Consider the following 19,211-nt stretch of genomic DNA (forward strand, 5'->3'; position numbering starts at 1 on the left):
GGTACGGGGAGCATCTGCATGCTGAAGGGCAGAGGGGGTGTATTACTTCAACGCAACGAGGGGAGGGTGCGCGCGCAACTGCTGCGTGCGGAGTGAAGGGGGGACGGACCCTCCCGACTCTTCCAGAAGTCGGTCGAAGTGGAGATATCCAGATAATTCGAGAGAGCTATCTCTGCACACCCGTAGAAATTTCTCGCAACTATGATTTTGCTATAAAAGAAGAAACGCGAGCGAACTTGAGCAGTTTTCAGTTTATTCAGCCATTCAGTGAGTAAGCCAGAGCAAGCAAGCCAGTCTTGTGTATCGGAGTTCGACTCGAGTGTGCGTCCGCAACTGTGTCAGCATCCGAAGGCCTGAGTTCGAGTGCAGTGGACCGCAGTTGGAGGGACCTGAGTTCGAGTGCAGTGGACCGCAGTGGGAGGGACCTGAGTTCGAGTACAGTGGACTGTCTCTGAAGGTCTGTGGTTCGAGATACTGTGAACTCGAGTGACTGAGGTAGAAGAACTGTGAACTGAGAACTGACAGTTCTGATTTGTAAATAGTGCTTTGTAAATATTAGTTAAGATTAACAGTTCATTGTCGTTCGTAATAGTCCAAGTAAATTGTCATTGCCGTCAGTGGAGTGCTATAACCTATAACGAATACTGTGATGAGTGAAAATCCTGTTGTTGACGAGAGCGTTTAAGGTGAATTGTAGAAAGGAATTATTATTGTTGAGTTGAAATAAATTTACATTACATTACATGTACATATCCTTATACTCTTTCAATTTATTGTCAGCAAACACACATGTAGTGTTGTAACAAAGGATTTATGATCATTTTTTTCCATCCTCAAAATAAGTACTTAATTCTGTATCTCCATTCTGCTCTCAAATTTTATTTCTGTCTATGGCATACTGAATTTGTTTGGTAATCTTACATAAATATTTGTCTTAGTTAGAATTAAATTTACAAAAGCTTACAAACAACAATTTTAGCAACCAGATCATCTAACTCTCTTAAAAAAAAAAGAGAGAGATGTATTTACAGTGCATACATTTTATCTTTCCCCATTCGCATGTGTACAGCTCGGCTGTGCACCGCCATGTCTGCTCTACATCTGCAATTGGGGGAAGGTAAACTGTATGTACTTTATTAAATAATTACAAACATTAACAAAGCTCTTACAGCAGTGTTATTTACATAAATAAGTGTCACTTTGAGAAGGACGGATTATCAATTGGAAACTTCTAATACTTGTGACAAGATTTTTTTTTAAGTTGGAAAATACTTAATCACACTGCTACATAGGGTTGTCAGACATCCTGGATTTTCCAGTATTGTTCTGGATTTTAATGGTGTTTCCTGTGTCCTGAACTGAGTTATATTTATCCTGGAATGTCAAAATAATTAAAAAAAATACCACTTTTTGCTCTTTTGTATAAAATTATTTTTAAAATTTTGTTTTAATTTTTTCAAGACCCTACCCACCCTCTGTTCACTGTCTTCGTCAACGCAATCTGGCACCTTCTGTCAGGTTGTATTGACGTACAGTAGAACCTGTATTATCCGTGGTAATGAAGGGGATGGACTGAACAGTTAATCGAAAAAATCGGGTAATCTGCACCATGAAAGATTTTGTAATTTCCTCCATGGTCTTGTATTTAACTCTCTAGGTAGTGGATCAGAAGTTCACTAATTTAAGTCTGGTTGTCAACGACGGGTTTTTAAGGGACAACGAATCCCTTTGTAATGACTGCCTCAGGAAAGATAGGAATAGAGGAGGTCTCATGTTGTAGATTTACATACTTTTGGTACACTTTATCCTTGTTTTTTCTTTATTACGAGTAAATTGCGCAGTTGTAACTCCAATCTCGTATTCTGATGCGAGATGAGCCACAGTTTCTCTTTCTCAAACCATTCAATTATTTCCAATTTTTTTTTTTTATACTTAGCATAACACGTTTTCTGTTAACATCTGTGGAAGACATTTTATATACAAGTTATATTATAAACCAGCAATTCGAACAGTAGACAATGCTCTGTAAAGATAAGAGCTTGTAATAACACTCTCTAGCAAAAACATATGTAGAACCTACTAATATGATGTACAAAACAGTACTTCATATGAGTTATTTATTTCTGAAGAAGAAAAAAGAAAGCGAAAAATAGACAGTCGGATAATTTGCCAATCGGTTAATAGGGTGATGGATATTTGGGGTTCTATTGTAAATACAATAACACTGTAGTATGTATTAGGTATTACACAGTATCTTTATTCTTTACTCTCTTTGGAAGTTGATTTATTACTGATAGGACTTAAACTCTGCATCATGCATTTTTATGTATAGATCAGGCTATATGTATGTATGTGGGCAAGCACCCGGTGGCAGTGGTATACACAATATAAACAATACACAATACAATTATACAATACACAATACAATAAGAATACACAATACAATTTAACACAATAATTACAATTAATAATAAAACATAAAATACCTAATTTTACAATACAACCTACATATGTATAGTCGACCTGGTTGGCAAGTTGGTATAGCCTATTCCCAAGGTTGCGGGTTCGATCCCGGGCCAGGTCGATGGCATTTAAGTGTGCTTAAATGCGACAGGCTCATGTCAGTAGATTTACTGGCATGTAAAAGAACTCCTGCGGGACAAAATTCCGGCACATCCGGCGACGCTGATATAACCTCTGCAGTTGCGAGCATTGTTAAATAAAATATAACATTTACATATGTATAGGCCCTACATAAGTTTCAATAGTCTTTCACTTTACTCTCATCTCACTCACTGTAGTGGCACTATGACCCATTTCACTGACACTTTAGCACACATTTCACTGACACTCTACAACACATTTCACTGACACTATAGAACACATTTCACTGACGATATAAATTATCACTGATCGGAACTGTTCACTGCACTGTAAAACCATAACTTCACTGACTCACCTCGCTTCAGTGATACAACAGTTCAAATAAGTCAAATAATTACACCCTTATGCATACTTATAAACAGAACTACATTTAAGTTAAACATTTCTAGTCTAAGGCCCTCTTACACGCTATTTTTAAATAATTTACAATTCAAACCAAGACATGACATTTTTCCAGACTTTAACAATAATTCAAAGGAAATTTTATAATCTATGTAACAAAATTAAACGTTTAGCTCCTACAATAATTGCTAGAAATGCATAAAATTAATAAAATCGGTGGTATTGCAAATTGAATTAATTTAAATGTGTAGTCATGTTACGGTAGGACCGCAGTATCATCACCTGTCCTGGATTCCTGATAAGAGAATATGGCAACCCTGCTGCTACATTGATACTATACTCAAATCAAGAAATGGATTCAGAACGTCTCAAAATCTGTGCGTCAGTGGCTAACCATGACAATATCTTTGAAAAATATTGGAGTGCAAGAGGTCAAATGACTTTATTGTCAAACGCCTGGCATTAGAAAACAACAACAACATTATGATACTATTCAAGTATCCTGCATGATGAGAAATTATTATTGTTCCAGGCTGAGATGTGGAATGTGGGCATGGTAACCACAAAGCATGGGGTAGGACCTCTGCAGCCAGAGTCGGTTGAGGAGGGCTACCTGGAGATCAAGGAGCACACAGCCCCAATCATTGACGCAGCATTCTCTCCAGATGGAACTGCTTTGGCAACAGCCAGTCTGGATGGTGATGTGAAGTTCTTCCAAGTGTACATGCACAATGACAGCAAGCCACGATGTTTGCACCAGTGGCAGCCACACGACGGCAAACCCCTCTCCTCTCTGTTCTTCCTGGATAATCACAAGACATACAACCCAGAGTGAGTAGCGCACGATGCTGTACAATTACCGTTAAATTGAATTAATGTACTTGTTACACTTACAGAAGTTGTATTTTAGGGTGCAGTTCTGGAAGTTTGCAATCACTGGTGCAGAGAACAACTCGGAGCTCAAGATCTGGTCCTGTGAGTCGTGGACGTGTCTGCAGACCATCAAGTTCACTCCCGAAGCCGGGAAGAAGGCCATCGTCCTCAAGGCTGGGCTGGACTTGGGCGCTGGCTACCTGCTGCTCTCTGACATCAACTACAAGGTGCAGTGCACTGACATCTCCTTGGTAGGCGGTCCTCACAGCATTGGCATGGGTATGAGAACATTCCCAGTGTCAAGCATGCAGGAAATTCCTTGAAAATATATTTTAAATTATTACTCACCGGTGCTATTGATTGTAAAACATTACCTTGGTTGTGAAATAGATTTCAGTTTCATCATCATCCTCCTCCACGTCGTCTTCCTCCTCCTCGTCTTCCTCCTCCTCGTCTTCCTCTTCATCTTATTATACATAATATTAATAACTGTATTCTGATATTTTTTACGAAATATTAGCCCAAGCCTTCATATTTCCACGAAATATTCACCAAAATCATGATAAAATAAGCACTGGAATAGAGGTAAAATAATCACTACAAAACACATCCCTAGCTATTAGGTAAAGTCCATTTTCAACTTCTCCCTTTCTAAATTCTCTAAGTTCCTTCAATGAAATGTTGAAAAATAGAGTGAGACAAGTGACCAACTGGCTTGGAGCTCGCACAGAACCTTCCTATAGTCCCAAATTCCGTTGCAAGGATGTACAATTGCATATCATTTAATTATTTTTCCTTACATTTCCTATTTCATTGCAGAAGTGTGTAAGACTTGTTGCGAGCCTTTCAGCGGAAATAAGACTTTTATTGTACTGCAGCTGTATAATTTATAATAATATTTATATAGTTCAATTAACATGCAAAAATTTTATGAAATGTTCTCTGTTGTAAATACTGTAGGCAGTGGATTAGCCAGACTAATTATTTTGGGTAAAGCAGGGAGATGCATTGTCACCTCTACTTTTTAACTTCACTCTAGAATATGCCATTAGGAAAATTCAGGATAACTCAGAGGGTTTGGAATTGAATGGGTTACATCAGCTTCTTGTCTATGCGGATGACGTGAATATGTTAGCAGAAAATCCACAAACAATTAGAGAAAACACGGAAATTCTACTTGAAGCAAGTAAAGAGATAGGGTTGGAAGTAAATCCTGAAAAGACTAAGTATATGATTATGTCTCGTGACCAGAATATTGTACGAAATGGAACTATAAAAATTGGAGATTTATCTTTCGAAGAGGTGGAAAAATTCAAATATCTTAGAGCAACAGTAACAAATATAAATGACACTCGGGAGGAAATTAAACACAGAATAAATATGGGAAATGCCTGTTATTATTCGGTTGAGAAGCTTTTGTCATCTAGTCTGCTGTCAAAAATTCTGAAAGTTAGAATTTATAAAACAGTTATATTACCAGTTGTTCTGTATGGCTGTGAAACTTGGACTCTCACTCTGAGAGAGGAACAGAGATTAAGGGTGTTTGAGATTAAGGTGCTTAGGAAAATATTTGGGGCTAAGAGGGATGAAGTTACAGGAGAATGGAGAAAGTTACACAACGCAGAACTGCACGTATTGTATTCTTCACCTGACATAATTAGGAACATTAAATCCAGACGTTTGAGATGGGCAGGGCATGTAGCACATATGGGCGAATCCAGAAATGCATATAGAGTGTTAGTTGGGAGGCCGGCGGGAAAAAGACCTTTGGGGAGGTCGAGACGTAGATGGGAAGATAATATTAAAATGGATTTGAGGGAGGTGGGACATGATGGTAGAGACTGGATTAATCTTGCTCAGGATAGGGACCAATGGCGGGCTTATGTGAGGGCGGCAATGAACCTCCGGGTTCCTTAAAAGCCGTAAGTAAGTAAGTAATTATTTTGGGTGGGCCAGATATGCAGGGTTCAGAAAGTACCTGACCCATCTCCTGACAATGCTGCTGCCATCAATTTCTTGAAACTCATTCTCGGAAGTCTTATTTAATAACATGCAAAATTATGATAAACAATCATGCAAGGCATATCTATACAAATACTTCATAAGGTGATCTGGAGCTGTCGAGATTTCCTAGCAACGAATCTGTCGATCGCTGATGATGGGTCCTTCGACAAATCCCAACTTTTCTCCCTCTCAATGGATGGAATTGCTAGATTACAAAGCCTTGTGCTTGACATGATTGTCGAATTTTACTTCGTGTCAGAGCTTTGCCTTAATGAAGGACGAACATTTACTAATATCCATTTTTGGAGACTGAGGTGCTTCCGATAATGAATTTGCAAGAACAAGAATATCGTCTAAACATACCAAATAAAATAAGGTGTCAAATTTTTCTAGCTGATGTAACAATTCAGTAGCCTCCACAGCTTCCTTCTTTTTATCGCTGCCAGATAATTTTTAGGCCCAACCCAACAGAGTTAAATTGGCTCTTGAAGAAATGCACGCATTTTTGACTTCTTGCCTTAATGCTATCTACTGTAACTATTGCACTGGTTCCATGATTTAGTTTTAATGTCAAGTATTTTGCATAAAAAACGCAAAAATTCGTATATTTTTGGATGGGCCTGGCCCTACCTGGTCCACCTGCTGGCTACGCCACTGACTGTAGGTCAATAAATATGATGTTGAATTGCAGTAGTTTATAGACATTCTGAATACACAGTGAACAGACGTTGAAGTGGGGCCTTTGTACTTCCAGCTGCTGTACGTGCTACAGCTACACAAGGATGCTGCAGAGACGTGTGCGTACGTCTGTTCTGTGTCAGAGTTCATGCTTCCATACCCGATACTGAGCTTTGGCATCGTTGACGCTGGTCTCAGGAAATTCAAGAGTTCAAGCCTGGAGGATCTGTGCAATGGTATGATGAGTTCAACTGCAGTATTTACTTGGTAATGTCAGGAAGTCTAAACAAATACTGAAATTTATGTGCGAGATGAAACCCAGTGTTCTTGATAAACCATAAAAAAGCATAGCTAAAAATTACATTTTTCAGATGTAGAACATCATAGGACTGGATAAATATACTGTTTTCACTGTAAGAAAAATCCTAATGTAAACATAAGCACGTTGCTGTCATACCCGTGATTGGCTCCCAGTCGAAACACTTACATGACGCAGGAAAATATAGTTCGTATTTGGAAACCATAATCTTGTATTATTTGAAAATAAAAAATTGAATTCGAATTTGTTAAATACAATGAAACATATAACTTCACTCAAAAGTAAAACGATATGTAAAAGAAAAGCTACTTTTATATTTTGTTATGTACTATGAATGCGGATGAATACCAACAGTAATACCGAGGTAGTCTGTTCTTGTAACAAGCTGGCGTCACTTGAGCTCGTAGTTGCTCACGTAAGCACGTAGTACCGAAGTATGGCTTCTGTATCCTCAACTGTCCATTGTGAAGACATAAGACTTGAAAATAATTTAATTGTAGTAATTATAAAGTAAATGTTTCCTCAGCAAACGAATGCGTAGTAGTGAGGTTAGGTCTACTTGATGAGTAACGGGAAATGTTTAACATGGAACAGAATGTACAACAGTAGGCGGGAACACGTACTGAGAATCTATGGCGCCAAACAGCGGCCAATGAAGCCTCACTTCAGTCACGTGCTATTGTTTACATTAGGATTTTTCTTACAGCGAAAAGATTATATCATGGTAGAAAAAAAAAATGAGTCTCATATGTTTTCTCATTATGGATTACATGTAGAGTCTCATGAAAGTGGTTTTATTTTTAGAAAATTCGTAAAATCTTAAGATTTAAGTGCAAATTTGGTGGTTTATTTTAGAATTATAATATACATGCAAGTTCATCCTCCTCCAGTCTTACACTGAATTGCTAGCTATTGATGCTGCTCCTCAGTGTGTTACACAGATTTCTGAAAAATCTATTTGCATACTTACCGACTCCAAGGGGACTATTTTATTTATTTTTATTGCTAGTAAGTTTTAAATGAATACAAGTTAATAATACAATGAAAGATAAACTAGCCCACTCCTGAATGAGTAAGACTCGTGCTCAGGAGTGGATTCAATACAGACAAAAATAAAATTAAAATTGAGAGTGAATACAGATTAAATAGTGTTTAATATGTTTCAACCCAAACTATAAATCCAATACAAATTTTTTATTTATTTTTTTTTCTTAATTTGGAGAGGATTCGTGGTTGAAATATTATTGGAATAAAATTTGTTTAATAATCTGGGACCTTGACTATGATAAAAAGCTGCATTGGTTTTACATTTTGGTTCAGACAGATGCAGAGAATTCATATTTTTAGTTCTATATTTATGTATATACCTTTCAAAGTTAATTTAATTATTATAACTGTATTTAATACAATCAAATATGTCCAGCACCAAAAGTTACCCAATATTTGCTCATATTGGGTTGAGGGAAAACCCCGGAAAAAACCTCTACCAGGTAACTTGGCCCGGGCCACCTGATATAAATATAAGGAAAGAGGCAATAAAAGAGGGAATTTAGGAGTGAAGCGAAGAGAAAGAGATAGGTAAGTAAATGAATAGAGAGTAGAATAATAGGGAGATTATAAGTGATGTAAGTACTGTAAAATAGAGAAAACGGAAATGTAGACAAATAATTTAGGAGAAAATAACTGGGAAAGAATGATTAAGAGTAGGTGGGTTTGAGAATAAAAAATAGTGCAAATTATTAAGGAGAGAAATATACAATGTAGGAAAACGAGAAATGGAAGAGCGACAGTATAAGTATGAGAGTGAATAGAAGAGGATAGATAGAGAAGGATAATAGCAATTCAGTTGAAACAGGAGATTAGGAAGTAATCAGGAAATACTTAGCAAATATTATTAACATAAAAGGGTGGTATGTGGGTATGTATTAAAGGGATGGTGAATCAAAAAGCAGAAATATAAAGATCCATCATAACTATGATTTGTAAAATTTGCTGACAAATAAATATCAAATAAAATATTTTAATGGTGTTTGCATTCATTTGTTTACAAAATGGAGGAATGAAATGTGCCATCGAAAAAAAAAAAAGAAAAGAAAAGGAGATTGAAATTGTGTAAATATTACTTAAAAATATAACAGTGTTAAGATTTTACGAATAAAACAAGTATGCTGGAATTCATTTTAAAACTTCAGTTATATTTTTTTCTCGTTATTAAACGATTTAAAATTGCGTTTTTTGAGGTTAAGTGAAGAAGTATAAAGAAGTGGTTCAGACAGTTGGCAAAATGAGATCAATTTGCGTTATCTCAACTCATGAATTTCACAGATCTGTAATTATATGTGTTTCAGAAAATTCAGTTCTGTTAACATTGTAATGATACGATTTGGTCATTACATTGAACAAAGATTGTAATCCAGCCTAAGGTACGGAACTTTTGGGCCACTCCATATATTATAAAGAGATTAATTGGAATGTCTCTCTAATATGCAATTGTTATGGTGACAGAGGACGCAGATGACGAGCTGCAGCAGTTCGTGCAGGCAGTGGTTGTGAGGATGTACCTGGTGCAGCCCAAGTCTCTACAGGAGTGCCACATTGCCTTCCAGCCACCCGTTATCTTGGGCGACACGGACCAGAGACTCAGTACCTTGTCACACGACTCTCTGAGTGAGTATCCCTATTCACGTCATTTAATTTTGTGACTTGCCTTTTGTTGAACCCATTGCTACCAGAAAGTTGCAGCATGGGTATAAGGTTCGAGACATGTTAGACATAACTAGAGTCCCTGAAGTTCAGGCATTTGTTTTGGTTAAATGGGCAGACAAATAGGAAGTTAAAATTCAGGAAATAGACAGTAAAATATTCAAAACAGGCCTTCAAGAATTACGAAATTAGAGAGTGAAATCGTCTAAAGTCTTGAAGATATGACGTAAAAAACTGTTCTTATTTTTCTGTTGCCGGCCTGGTTGGCAGAGTTGGTATAGTGCTGCCCTTCTACGCCCGAAGTTGCGGGTTCGATCCCAGGCCAGGTCGATGGCATTTAAGTATGCTTAAATGCGACAGGCACGTGTCAGTAGATTTACTGGCATGTAAAAGAACTGCGGGACAAAATTCCGGCATACCAGCGATGCTGATATAACCTCGGCAGTTGCGAGCGTTGTTAAATACAACATAATTTTAAATTTAAATTTTTTTTATGCGTTATAGAAGTTTTTGAAATTCCTAAAATATTGTCTTCTGTTTCCACGTTGGACAGATTTCATATTATACAAAATCTTATTGTTGTTGTTGTTGTTGTTGTTGTCTAATGCCAGATGATTGGCAACAAAGCCATTTGTCCTCTCGCACTCCAATATTTTTCATGAATATTTTCAAGATAAGCTACTGATGTACAGATTTTAAGATGATCTAAATCTATTGCTTCTTGTAAGTCGCATAACAGACAATTTGAAGATTGATATATTTCAATTCTGTGCAAATGCTTGGCCAGACAATCATGTCCTGTGATCAATCTGAATGCTGCTACAGAAGATTTCCCTGGTAAATCAGAAATCACATGTGGATTTTGATGCAGAATGCTCCATTTATTCCCATGTAATGTGGATATAAAATTTTGATTAATATCTTTGTATATTAATGAGTTGCTTTGCAGAATGAAATATGTTGTTGTTTTCTAATGCCAGGCGTTTGACAATAAAGTCATTTGACCTCTTGCACTCCAATATTTTTCAAAGATATTATAATGGCCAGCCACTGAAGCACAGATTTTGAGGGTTAAATGGCAAGTTGTAGCCGATTTAAGTGAACACCATATTTTAGCGTTTTGGTGGCTACTTCATTCACACACAACCCCCAGAATGTCTGGAGGACCACACCTGCTGTTGGTCGACGGGTCCATTGGACCTAGCTGGGAGATCTTGTTGATCACCAGCTTTCCCTCCTTAAGCCATTGGAGGAGATTTTAGTGCCATAGCAGGTCAGCACTAGGAACAGAAAAGTAAGAAGAGGAGGAAGGAAAGGGAAATGAACCCCTAGGCCTCGAATGCTCTAATGCCGTCAGGGTCGAAGAAAGTAAGAGTTCAGTCAGAGGACTGGATAGGAAAGGGTAAAGAGGGAATTAGGTATTGAATAGAGGAAAATTATACCAAATTCAGTCATTAACTCGTCAAGCTGACCAGTGCTAATTGATGAGTAGACCCCCCCTTTAATTTGGCTCGTAAAATTATGCTTACTAACAGCTGCACCACGGGAAGGTAGGGATGGGACATTGGGTATTTGTCCAGGTTGGTTCCTTAAAGCCTTCAATGGGAAGGATTAATGGCTCTCCCCTGTATCCGACAGATACCCTTTTGCAGCCCCAGAATGAAATACAGATTTAGGAACAGATCTGTGAATGACTGTATTTTTCTTCTTAGCCAAAGCATTGATACTTTCATTTGCCAGAATTCCACAATGAGATAGAATCCATTGGAAAATGATTCTGTTGTTGAGTGTTGTTAATTGGAAGAACATCTGAATTATTTCAATTATTTGAGAAGTAGGGCAGGAGTTAGAGACTGTTGATAATATAGTCGATTTAGAATCTAACAGTATGACTGCATTTCGAAATACAGTAGAACCCCGCTATTTATGTTTTCCCGCCATTTACAGTATTATTTTTCGGTCCCTTCAATTTTCATATGTTCATAATGTTATAACCAGGGAACGGATTTATATGGACTAAAAATATATGAAATATGTAAATATATATGTAGTTATTTTTACCAAAATATGGAATTAAATATGGATTTTTACCAAAATATGGAATTAAATATGGACTTAAAATTATAAAAAAATGACTATGTACGTTAAATATTGGTACATTTTAATCAAACTAAACAAAAAATATAATGGACGTACCTTATCTTCCAATGTAGTTTCAACAAAACACAGTTTTTATTGTCTGTTACCATAATAATAGGTTACAAACATTTCTTTCAAGTGCTGAAAAGTGAATCTTCTTCTATTGTCTCTGAGGATAGATTTATACTGACTAAAAGAGCGTTCGACGTCACAAGAAGTAACTGGTACATAATTCAATTTCACAATGTCTGCTGGGGATAAGTCCAAGTTAATCTTCACTGTTGATTCACCACTCATCACAGCAACAACCTTTTGTAGTTCTTCATATCCAGGGTTTTTTGAAAGTACAGTGTCCACCTTAGCTCTTACTGCATCTGCAACTTTACCTCTACCACGATTCAGTTGTTCCACAGTACTATTTATAATTTCAAAACTTTCAGATAGTGAAAGGTGCCTATTTTGGAGACTTTTGAGCGTTTTTATGATGCATGAAAATGTATGCTGAATGTGAGCTAAGTCATTCTTCACACTTATGTCACAGGTAACTGTTTTCGCAGTATCAATTGAGACTGCATCTTCAGAGTCCAATGCAAGGAGAACATTGTTAATAGAGTCTATATGTTCGGCATAATATTCAACTGCTTCTAGCCATGTACCCCATCTAGTTAAAATTGGCTTTGGTGGCAATGGAATTTCAGGGTACATTTCTTTCAACACGTTAACTCTACTGGGAGCTTTGAGAAATACTTTTTTCACTGATGAAATCAACAAATCTACTTTAGGGAAATTGTCTCTGACCACTTCTGCCACACGATGAAATGCATGCGCCACACAAGTAAAATGAGTCAATTTAGGATATACAACAGATAATGCTTGTCCAGCTTTGACCATATAAGGGGCAGCATCGCTAATAAAGAATAACACATTATCGTACATAATACCCTTTGGCCACAGGATACCCATAGCTTCGTTGAACAGTTTAACTATAGTTTTGTTATTGCACTTTTCTAGAACATCACAATGTAAAAGAATTCGTTCAGAATATTGTTCACTTAACAAACCGATAACTACATTACCAACAAGTCTACCTTCTTTGTCGGGAGTCTCATCAATGGAAACCCAAATTGAACTATCTTTAATTTCATCTCTTATCTTCTGTATTGTCTCATCGTAGATGGATGGAGCATACGTCTTCCTAAGTGTTGACTCATCCGGGATTGTATGTTGAGTATATTTTTCAAGGAATTCCCTGAAGACCTTATTCTTTAGTTTGTAGAGAGGAATATCAGCAGAGATGAGAGAACGGCACAGGTCGATGTTAAACTCAGATCTTACATTCGATGTTGTTGGTTGTGTTAAAAACAATTGTCTCTGCTTGGAATTTAGTTGTTTGTTGGCCTGATGTTTACTAGTTGTAATGTGTTGTTGCACCAGGAACTTTTGTGTAGATGATACTGCACACTGACACAAATTACAAAATAATATTTTATTGTCAGTTGATAAACCATCTTCTTTAAATTCTGAAATGTAACTTGTTAGTTTTGATTTTAAATTGACTGAATGACGTACTTTTGGCATATTTACCGTCTTTATAGTATGATTTACAAAACTGAACCTATGTGTACTCTGACTGGCATTTAACTGTTGAGCTGCACAACTGAAGTCTGTTAAAAATTTTAAATTAAATTAATACAGTTTTGTAACTTACTTTCCCATTGTTGATAGGACTGCTAATTTTCAAATAACTCTGATGTTAAAGGGATTACTGAACATGTGTTTAAATCTCTATTGTTGAAATGTATTTTTAAAAGTTAATGGAATTTTGTTTTGTTTTATTGTTAAACCTAATATAATATGGACTGTTTTATATGAAATATGGAAAATATATGGAAATTAACGAAAATATGTACTAAACTCTAAAATATGGAAAAATATGGAAAATAAAAGTAGGATTTTTCAACCCTACACATTGTGAAACATAAAGATAATGCAAAATATAAATTATATTAGCTTTATAAGTAAATATGTATTTACATATAAATCCTTTCCCTGGTTATAACTTATAAACCTTGCATTTACGTTTGCATAATTTCAAATACTTCGCAATTTACACCGTTGTGAGGAGACACAAAATGGCGTGTTTGTTATCTAGTATATGTGCTTGGAGCATGAATTTCAATGTCGCCAACATTGTACTTTTACATCCAACGGTAATACTGATCAGTGTCCAGCCCATCCTCAAACCTTGTACCTATGGGATATTCAGTTGGAATTTTTGCCAGCCAACTGTACAAGCAAATTGCAGCCTTTGAATTTAGGCATTATTCATACTTTGAAGGCAAATTATAGGAAGGATGCTAAAGACATGAAGGTCTCAGTGTTAGATGCCTCAATTTTATAGCAAAGGCATTGAGGGATGTGAAGCAGTCGAGCATTACCAACTGCTTCCATCTTTTCAAAAATGACTGAAGAAGAAATGGAAAAGAGGAAGCAGGCCTACTTGAAAATTCAGACTGGGAAATTCTTCAGCCAGATGTACCATTTTCAGATTTCATATCTGTAGATGATGATGCCTTGACTACAGAAGAACAGTTGTTGGAAGAAGTGGTTGACCATTTTCAAACTGACGTGTGAATGGTGATGGTGATGACAGTGATGCTGACCATGATGATGATGATAATGATGATGATTGTGATCTTATTCCCACTAGTGCAGAGGCATTTGCAGCCTTAGGAACACAGCGGAAATATTTTTCTGGTGCCAATGGTGATGACACTATTTTTGAGAATCTGTATGACCTCGAAAAACAAATAGAATCATTGCAGAACAAAAATAAGAAAGAAACCAAAATATGAGACCACTTCACAAGAAAAAACGAGAGAGAGAGAGAGAGAGAGAGAGAGAGATTTTTTTTTTTTTGCTCTGGATTTAACAATGAAGTCATCATCCTTCTTGCTTCCCAATATTTTGATGGAAGGTCCACAAATGTCCTAAGAGGTGTTTACTGAGGCACTCATGACCAGTAACCAATCTTAAATGGCCACTGCAGATTTTTGAGGTAGATCGGGAATTAGTTTTGGATCTTTAAATGATTCTTTCCATTTTGAATTTTGATGTTTTGCCTGTTCGCAGTTACTTATTCTTTTTATGACTAGTTTTATTGATTCATATGGGAACTTGAAATTTGTTTTTAAGTTGATTTTAGTTCCTTTCTTTGCTAACATATCTGCTTTCTCGTTACCGTTCAGTCCGCAGTGGGCCGGGATCCATTGGAAGACCACTTTTTTATTTAGCATTTGAATTTGTTTTACCATGCAATGAATTTCTGAATTTCTAGTGTTAAAATGTAAATTCATTCTGTGAGTGAGTTTGTATCAAATAAATAAATTATTGTAGTTTTGTAATACCTCTAAACTGTTTCCCTCAATTTACACTCTCCTTCAAATTACACTATTTTTTGCTCGTCCCTTGAAAAGTGTAAAAGAGGGGTTCTACTGTATTATACAAAATAAATAACTCTATAAGACTCTATATCCACTGGAATTAAAAGAAGTGTTCACATTGGACAGGTTTCCACCTTATTTATGTTATGCCTTGCACAAGTCTTACTGTATGTCCTTTGGTGTAATTGACATATCACGAATTTGCAAGAAGTAAGTGATTTTGAAGGATTATCATTTGACGTTCCCTTCTGTGTATGCCTAGTGTACCAAGAAGCCTTCTCTGACATGTCGGGTGTGGGGCACAGCTCAGAACTGGAAGCCATGGTGACAGACTTGCCAGCAAACCACGCCACTGACGCCCCACAGCAGCCGGCAAACCTGAGTGCTCAGCAGCCACAAGAGCAGCAGCAGCAGCAGCAGCAGCCTCAGCAACAGCTGAGCCTGATGACTCCAGATGCGTTCAGCTCACCTGCCAAGAAGGACAGCCCCACCGACCTGGTAAGCAGCTGATGCTGTAGCCTGCTGCATGTGTCGAGTGTCGTGGTGCATGTGCCTGGTACTGTTGCAGGTGCTGCAGGGCGTGACCAGGATTCTCGAGGGCTCCATCTCCGCTTCCCCCACACTCATCACAAACATCTCCGCGTCTCCCCTGGAAGAAGTGTTGGCCAAGGTAACTGACTTGTCATTCACAGCTCACACTCTTGTAATTACCGATATAGAGGCTTGACTGCTATTGTCTCCAAGTATAGTTGGTATAATGTAATATGAAGTACTGAGTTACAATTCAATATTTTCCCCATTACTTGATCACCTTCTTAAATATAGTAATTTTCTAGCTGTTAGGTTCACTTTATTACTTGCAATAATTCCTCAAATATACGCATATTAGAGGTGTCACAATAGTTGGTCATATTGTTAACTGTTACTTACTTACTTACAAATGGCTTTTAAGGAACCCGGAGGTTCATTGCCGCCCTCACATAAGCCCGCCATCGGTCCCTATCCTGTGCAAGATTAATCCAGTCTCTATCATCATACCCCACCTCCCTCAAATCCATTTTAATATTATCCTCCCATCTACGTCTCGGCCTCCCTAAAGGTCTTTTTCCCTCCGGTCTCCCAACTAACACTCTATATGCATTTCTGGATTCGCCCATATGTGCTACATGCCCTGCCCATCTCAAACGTCTGGATTTAATGTTCCTAATTATGTCAGGTGAAGAATACAATGCGTGCAGTTCTGTGTTGTGTAACTTTCTCCATTCTCCTGTAACTTCATCCCGCTTAGCCCCAAATATTTTCCTAAGCACCTTATTCTCAAACACCCTGAACCTATGTTCCTCTCTCAGAGTGAGAGTCCAAGTTTCACAACCATACAGAAGAACAGGTAATATAACTGTTTTATAAATTCTAACTTTCAGATTTTTGGACACCAGACTGGATGATAAGAGCTTCTCAAATAATAACACACATTTCCCATATTTATTCTGCGTTTAATTTCCTCCCGAGTGTCATTTATATTTGTTACTGTTGCTCCAAGATATTTGAATTTTTCCACCTCTTCGAAGGATAAATCTCCAATTTTTATATTTCCATTTCGTACAATATTCTGGTCACGAGACATAATCATATACTTTGTCTTTTCGGGATTTACTTCCAAACCGATCGCTCTACTTGCTTCAAGTAAAATTTCCGTGTTTTCCCTAATCGTTTGTGTATTTTCTCCTAACATATTCACGTCATCCGCATAGACAAGAAGCTGATGTAACCCGTTCAATTCCAAACCCTGCCTGTTATCCTGAACTTTCCTAATGGCATATTCTAGAGCGAAGTTAAAAAGTAAAGGTGATAGTGCATCTCCCTGCTTTAGCCCGCAGTGAATTGGAAAAGCATCAGATAGAAACTGACCTATACGGACTCTGCTGTATGTTTCACTGAGACACATTTTAATTAATCGAACTAGTTTCTTGGGAATACCAAATTCAATAAGAATATCATATAATACTTCCCTCTTAACCGAGTCATAAGCCTTTTTGAAATCTATGAATAACTGATGTACTGTACCCTTATACTCCCATTTTTTCTCCATTATCTGTCGAATACAAAAAATCTGATCAATAGTCGATCTATTACGCCGAAAACTGCACTGATGATCCCCAATAATTTCATCTACATACGGAGTTAATCTTCTCAAAAGAATATTGGACAAAATTTTGTACGACGTCAACAAAAGTGATATTCCTCGAAAGTTACCACAGTTGGTTTTGTCCCCCTTTTTTAAAAATAGGTAAAATTATGGACTCCAGTCCTATTCCGAGGCTTATTATAGGGATACGTAACAAGCTGTTTTTTACGGTGATGGGTTGTTAGCCCTTCGCCCAACCCCCAAGCTGGAGGACCACCCCTTATCGGCTGTCCACGACTGCTTATTCAATATATTCGCAGCTACCCTCCATATCTGGAGGCTGTTTCCTCTATCCGCAACCTGAGGACGCGCCATGCCGTGGTGATAGGGACCCACAATACATGGTTTGTAACTGTTAGGTTGGCACAATTTGAGATATATTATTTTGATGAACCGAAGTACATATGATATTTCCATGCAGATATTCTGCGTCATCATACGATGAAAGAGTAATGGAACGTAGAAAAATTCTCAAAAAAAAAAATATATAAATGCGTAAATCACTCCGTGATTTAAGACAGTGCTTATCCTGTTGGATCCCGGCCAACTAGTCACTCATAACGAGTGCACCTCAGCACATGTGTGGACTTCGGTCCTACGTTCATAGACATCTATGACGTAGTACAGAGGGCGGCCACTAGAGGGAATCCAAGAGTTGGAGCTTAATCTGAGACGATTCTGTCCGACGCCGGGGTGATATCCGGTGTGGCTTAGTGGATAAAGCATCAGCACGTAGAGCTGAAAACCCGGGTTCAAATCCCGGCACCAGAGAGAATTTTTCTCCATTCCATTACTCTTTCATCATACAATTTGAGATGTTTATCAGGCAATGCAAGCTACTCTTAAGCCCAATTCAGATGGTGCGTGTTTCTGTGATGAATTCCAAGGTGGCTGTGTGGATGGGTAGCCTGCATGGTCACTTGCCGGAAGTAATGCACTCTGGTGGCTCCGTGGATGGGTAGCTTGCTGGATTTCGAGGGTAGGTTCCTTGCTATTTTTCGTGATGGTTTGCAGGCTGGAAACCAAAGATGATCATATAATATCACCACTGAAACCTTGTCGACATGTTCGTTGTTTTCCAACTAAAACTGTTTTTTCTATATTCTTTAGTTTCTAAGAAACAGTAATTAAATATCGGACTTTAGCTGTTTTGCACTTATGGCTTAATTACTTTATTACGACATTTACTACTGTTAATGTAGGACTTTAGTTGTTTTCCACTCACGGTTTAATTTCTTTCTGACCATGAGTGTTGGCAACAGATGAAGCAGCAGATGATTTTCCAATTTGAACTGTGAAAAGAGTCAGCTCCATGTGAACAACTACCATCACCGTAGGCAACACGGGAGCCAGCCAGTGAGCACGCAGGGTACCCATCCACGCAGCTATCTTGGAATCCATCACAGAAACACGCACCGTCTGAACCGGGCTTTAGTTAAATTCACCAATTTGATTCAAATGCCGTGTTGTGTGTATATTTTATATCGCGATTATAATGTATTGCAGATATATAATTACTATAGTCGCGTCGCTGTTATTCCTGGAGTAGCTCCTCCTCTTTGCTTGCATTAGCGATTTTTGTAAACTGTTGTTGGCAATATTGCTTAACCAATAATGCTTATTTGTAAATTTCGTAGCTGATTTTGTAAAATTCATTAAATTTTACAAATTAATAAGATTGCATTGTGAAACACAGTTTACAAGCATTTGTAATCTTTTACTTGTTATTTGTGAATTGTTAATTTATAATTTGTTAACATTTGTGAAACAGGCCCCAGGACACATGACCAGTTGTGTGGAAGCCTTTTCAAAACAGGATTGCGACAAGTCTTGCCAGCTGGGGGAATGTATTTCGAAAAGA

General features: G+C 37.5%; 1 protein-coding gene across 6 annotated transcripts in view; it reads left to right on the forward strand.

Moving 5' to 3' along the window:
• Positions 1-19,211, forward strand: part of Ge-1 (Enhancer of mRNA-decapping protein 4 homolog Ge-1) — a 45,483-nt gene that overhangs the window by 14,138 nt on the left and 12,134 nt on the right. For 4 of the 6 annotated variants that reach the window (XM_069842640.1, XM_069842644.1, XM_069842642.1 and 1 more), the window contains exons 6-11: positions 3,539-3,837; positions 3,917-4,106; positions 6,638-6,797; positions 9,386-9,547; positions 15,428-15,663; positions 15,734-15,835. In XM_069842640.1, the coding sequence (XP_069698741.1) occupies positions 3,539-3,837; positions 3,917-4,106; positions 6,638-6,797; positions 9,386-9,547; positions 15,428-15,663; positions 15,734-15,835 (1,149 nt within the window). The remainder of the gene's footprint in view (positions 1-3,538; positions 3,838-3,916; positions 4,107-6,637; positions 6,798-9,385; positions 9,548-15,427; positions 15,664-15,733; positions 15,836-19,211) is intronic. The other 2 variants (XM_069842643.1, XM_069842645.1) reach the window with 2 other exon arrangements.

This window comes from Periplaneta americana, chromosome 12 (genome assembly GCF_040183065.1).
Source record: "Periplaneta americana isolate PAMFEO1 chromosome 12, P.americana_PAMFEO1_priV1, whole genome shotgun sequence".
NCBI lineage: Eukaryota > Metazoa > Arthropoda > Insecta > Blattodea > Blattidae > Periplaneta > Periplaneta americana.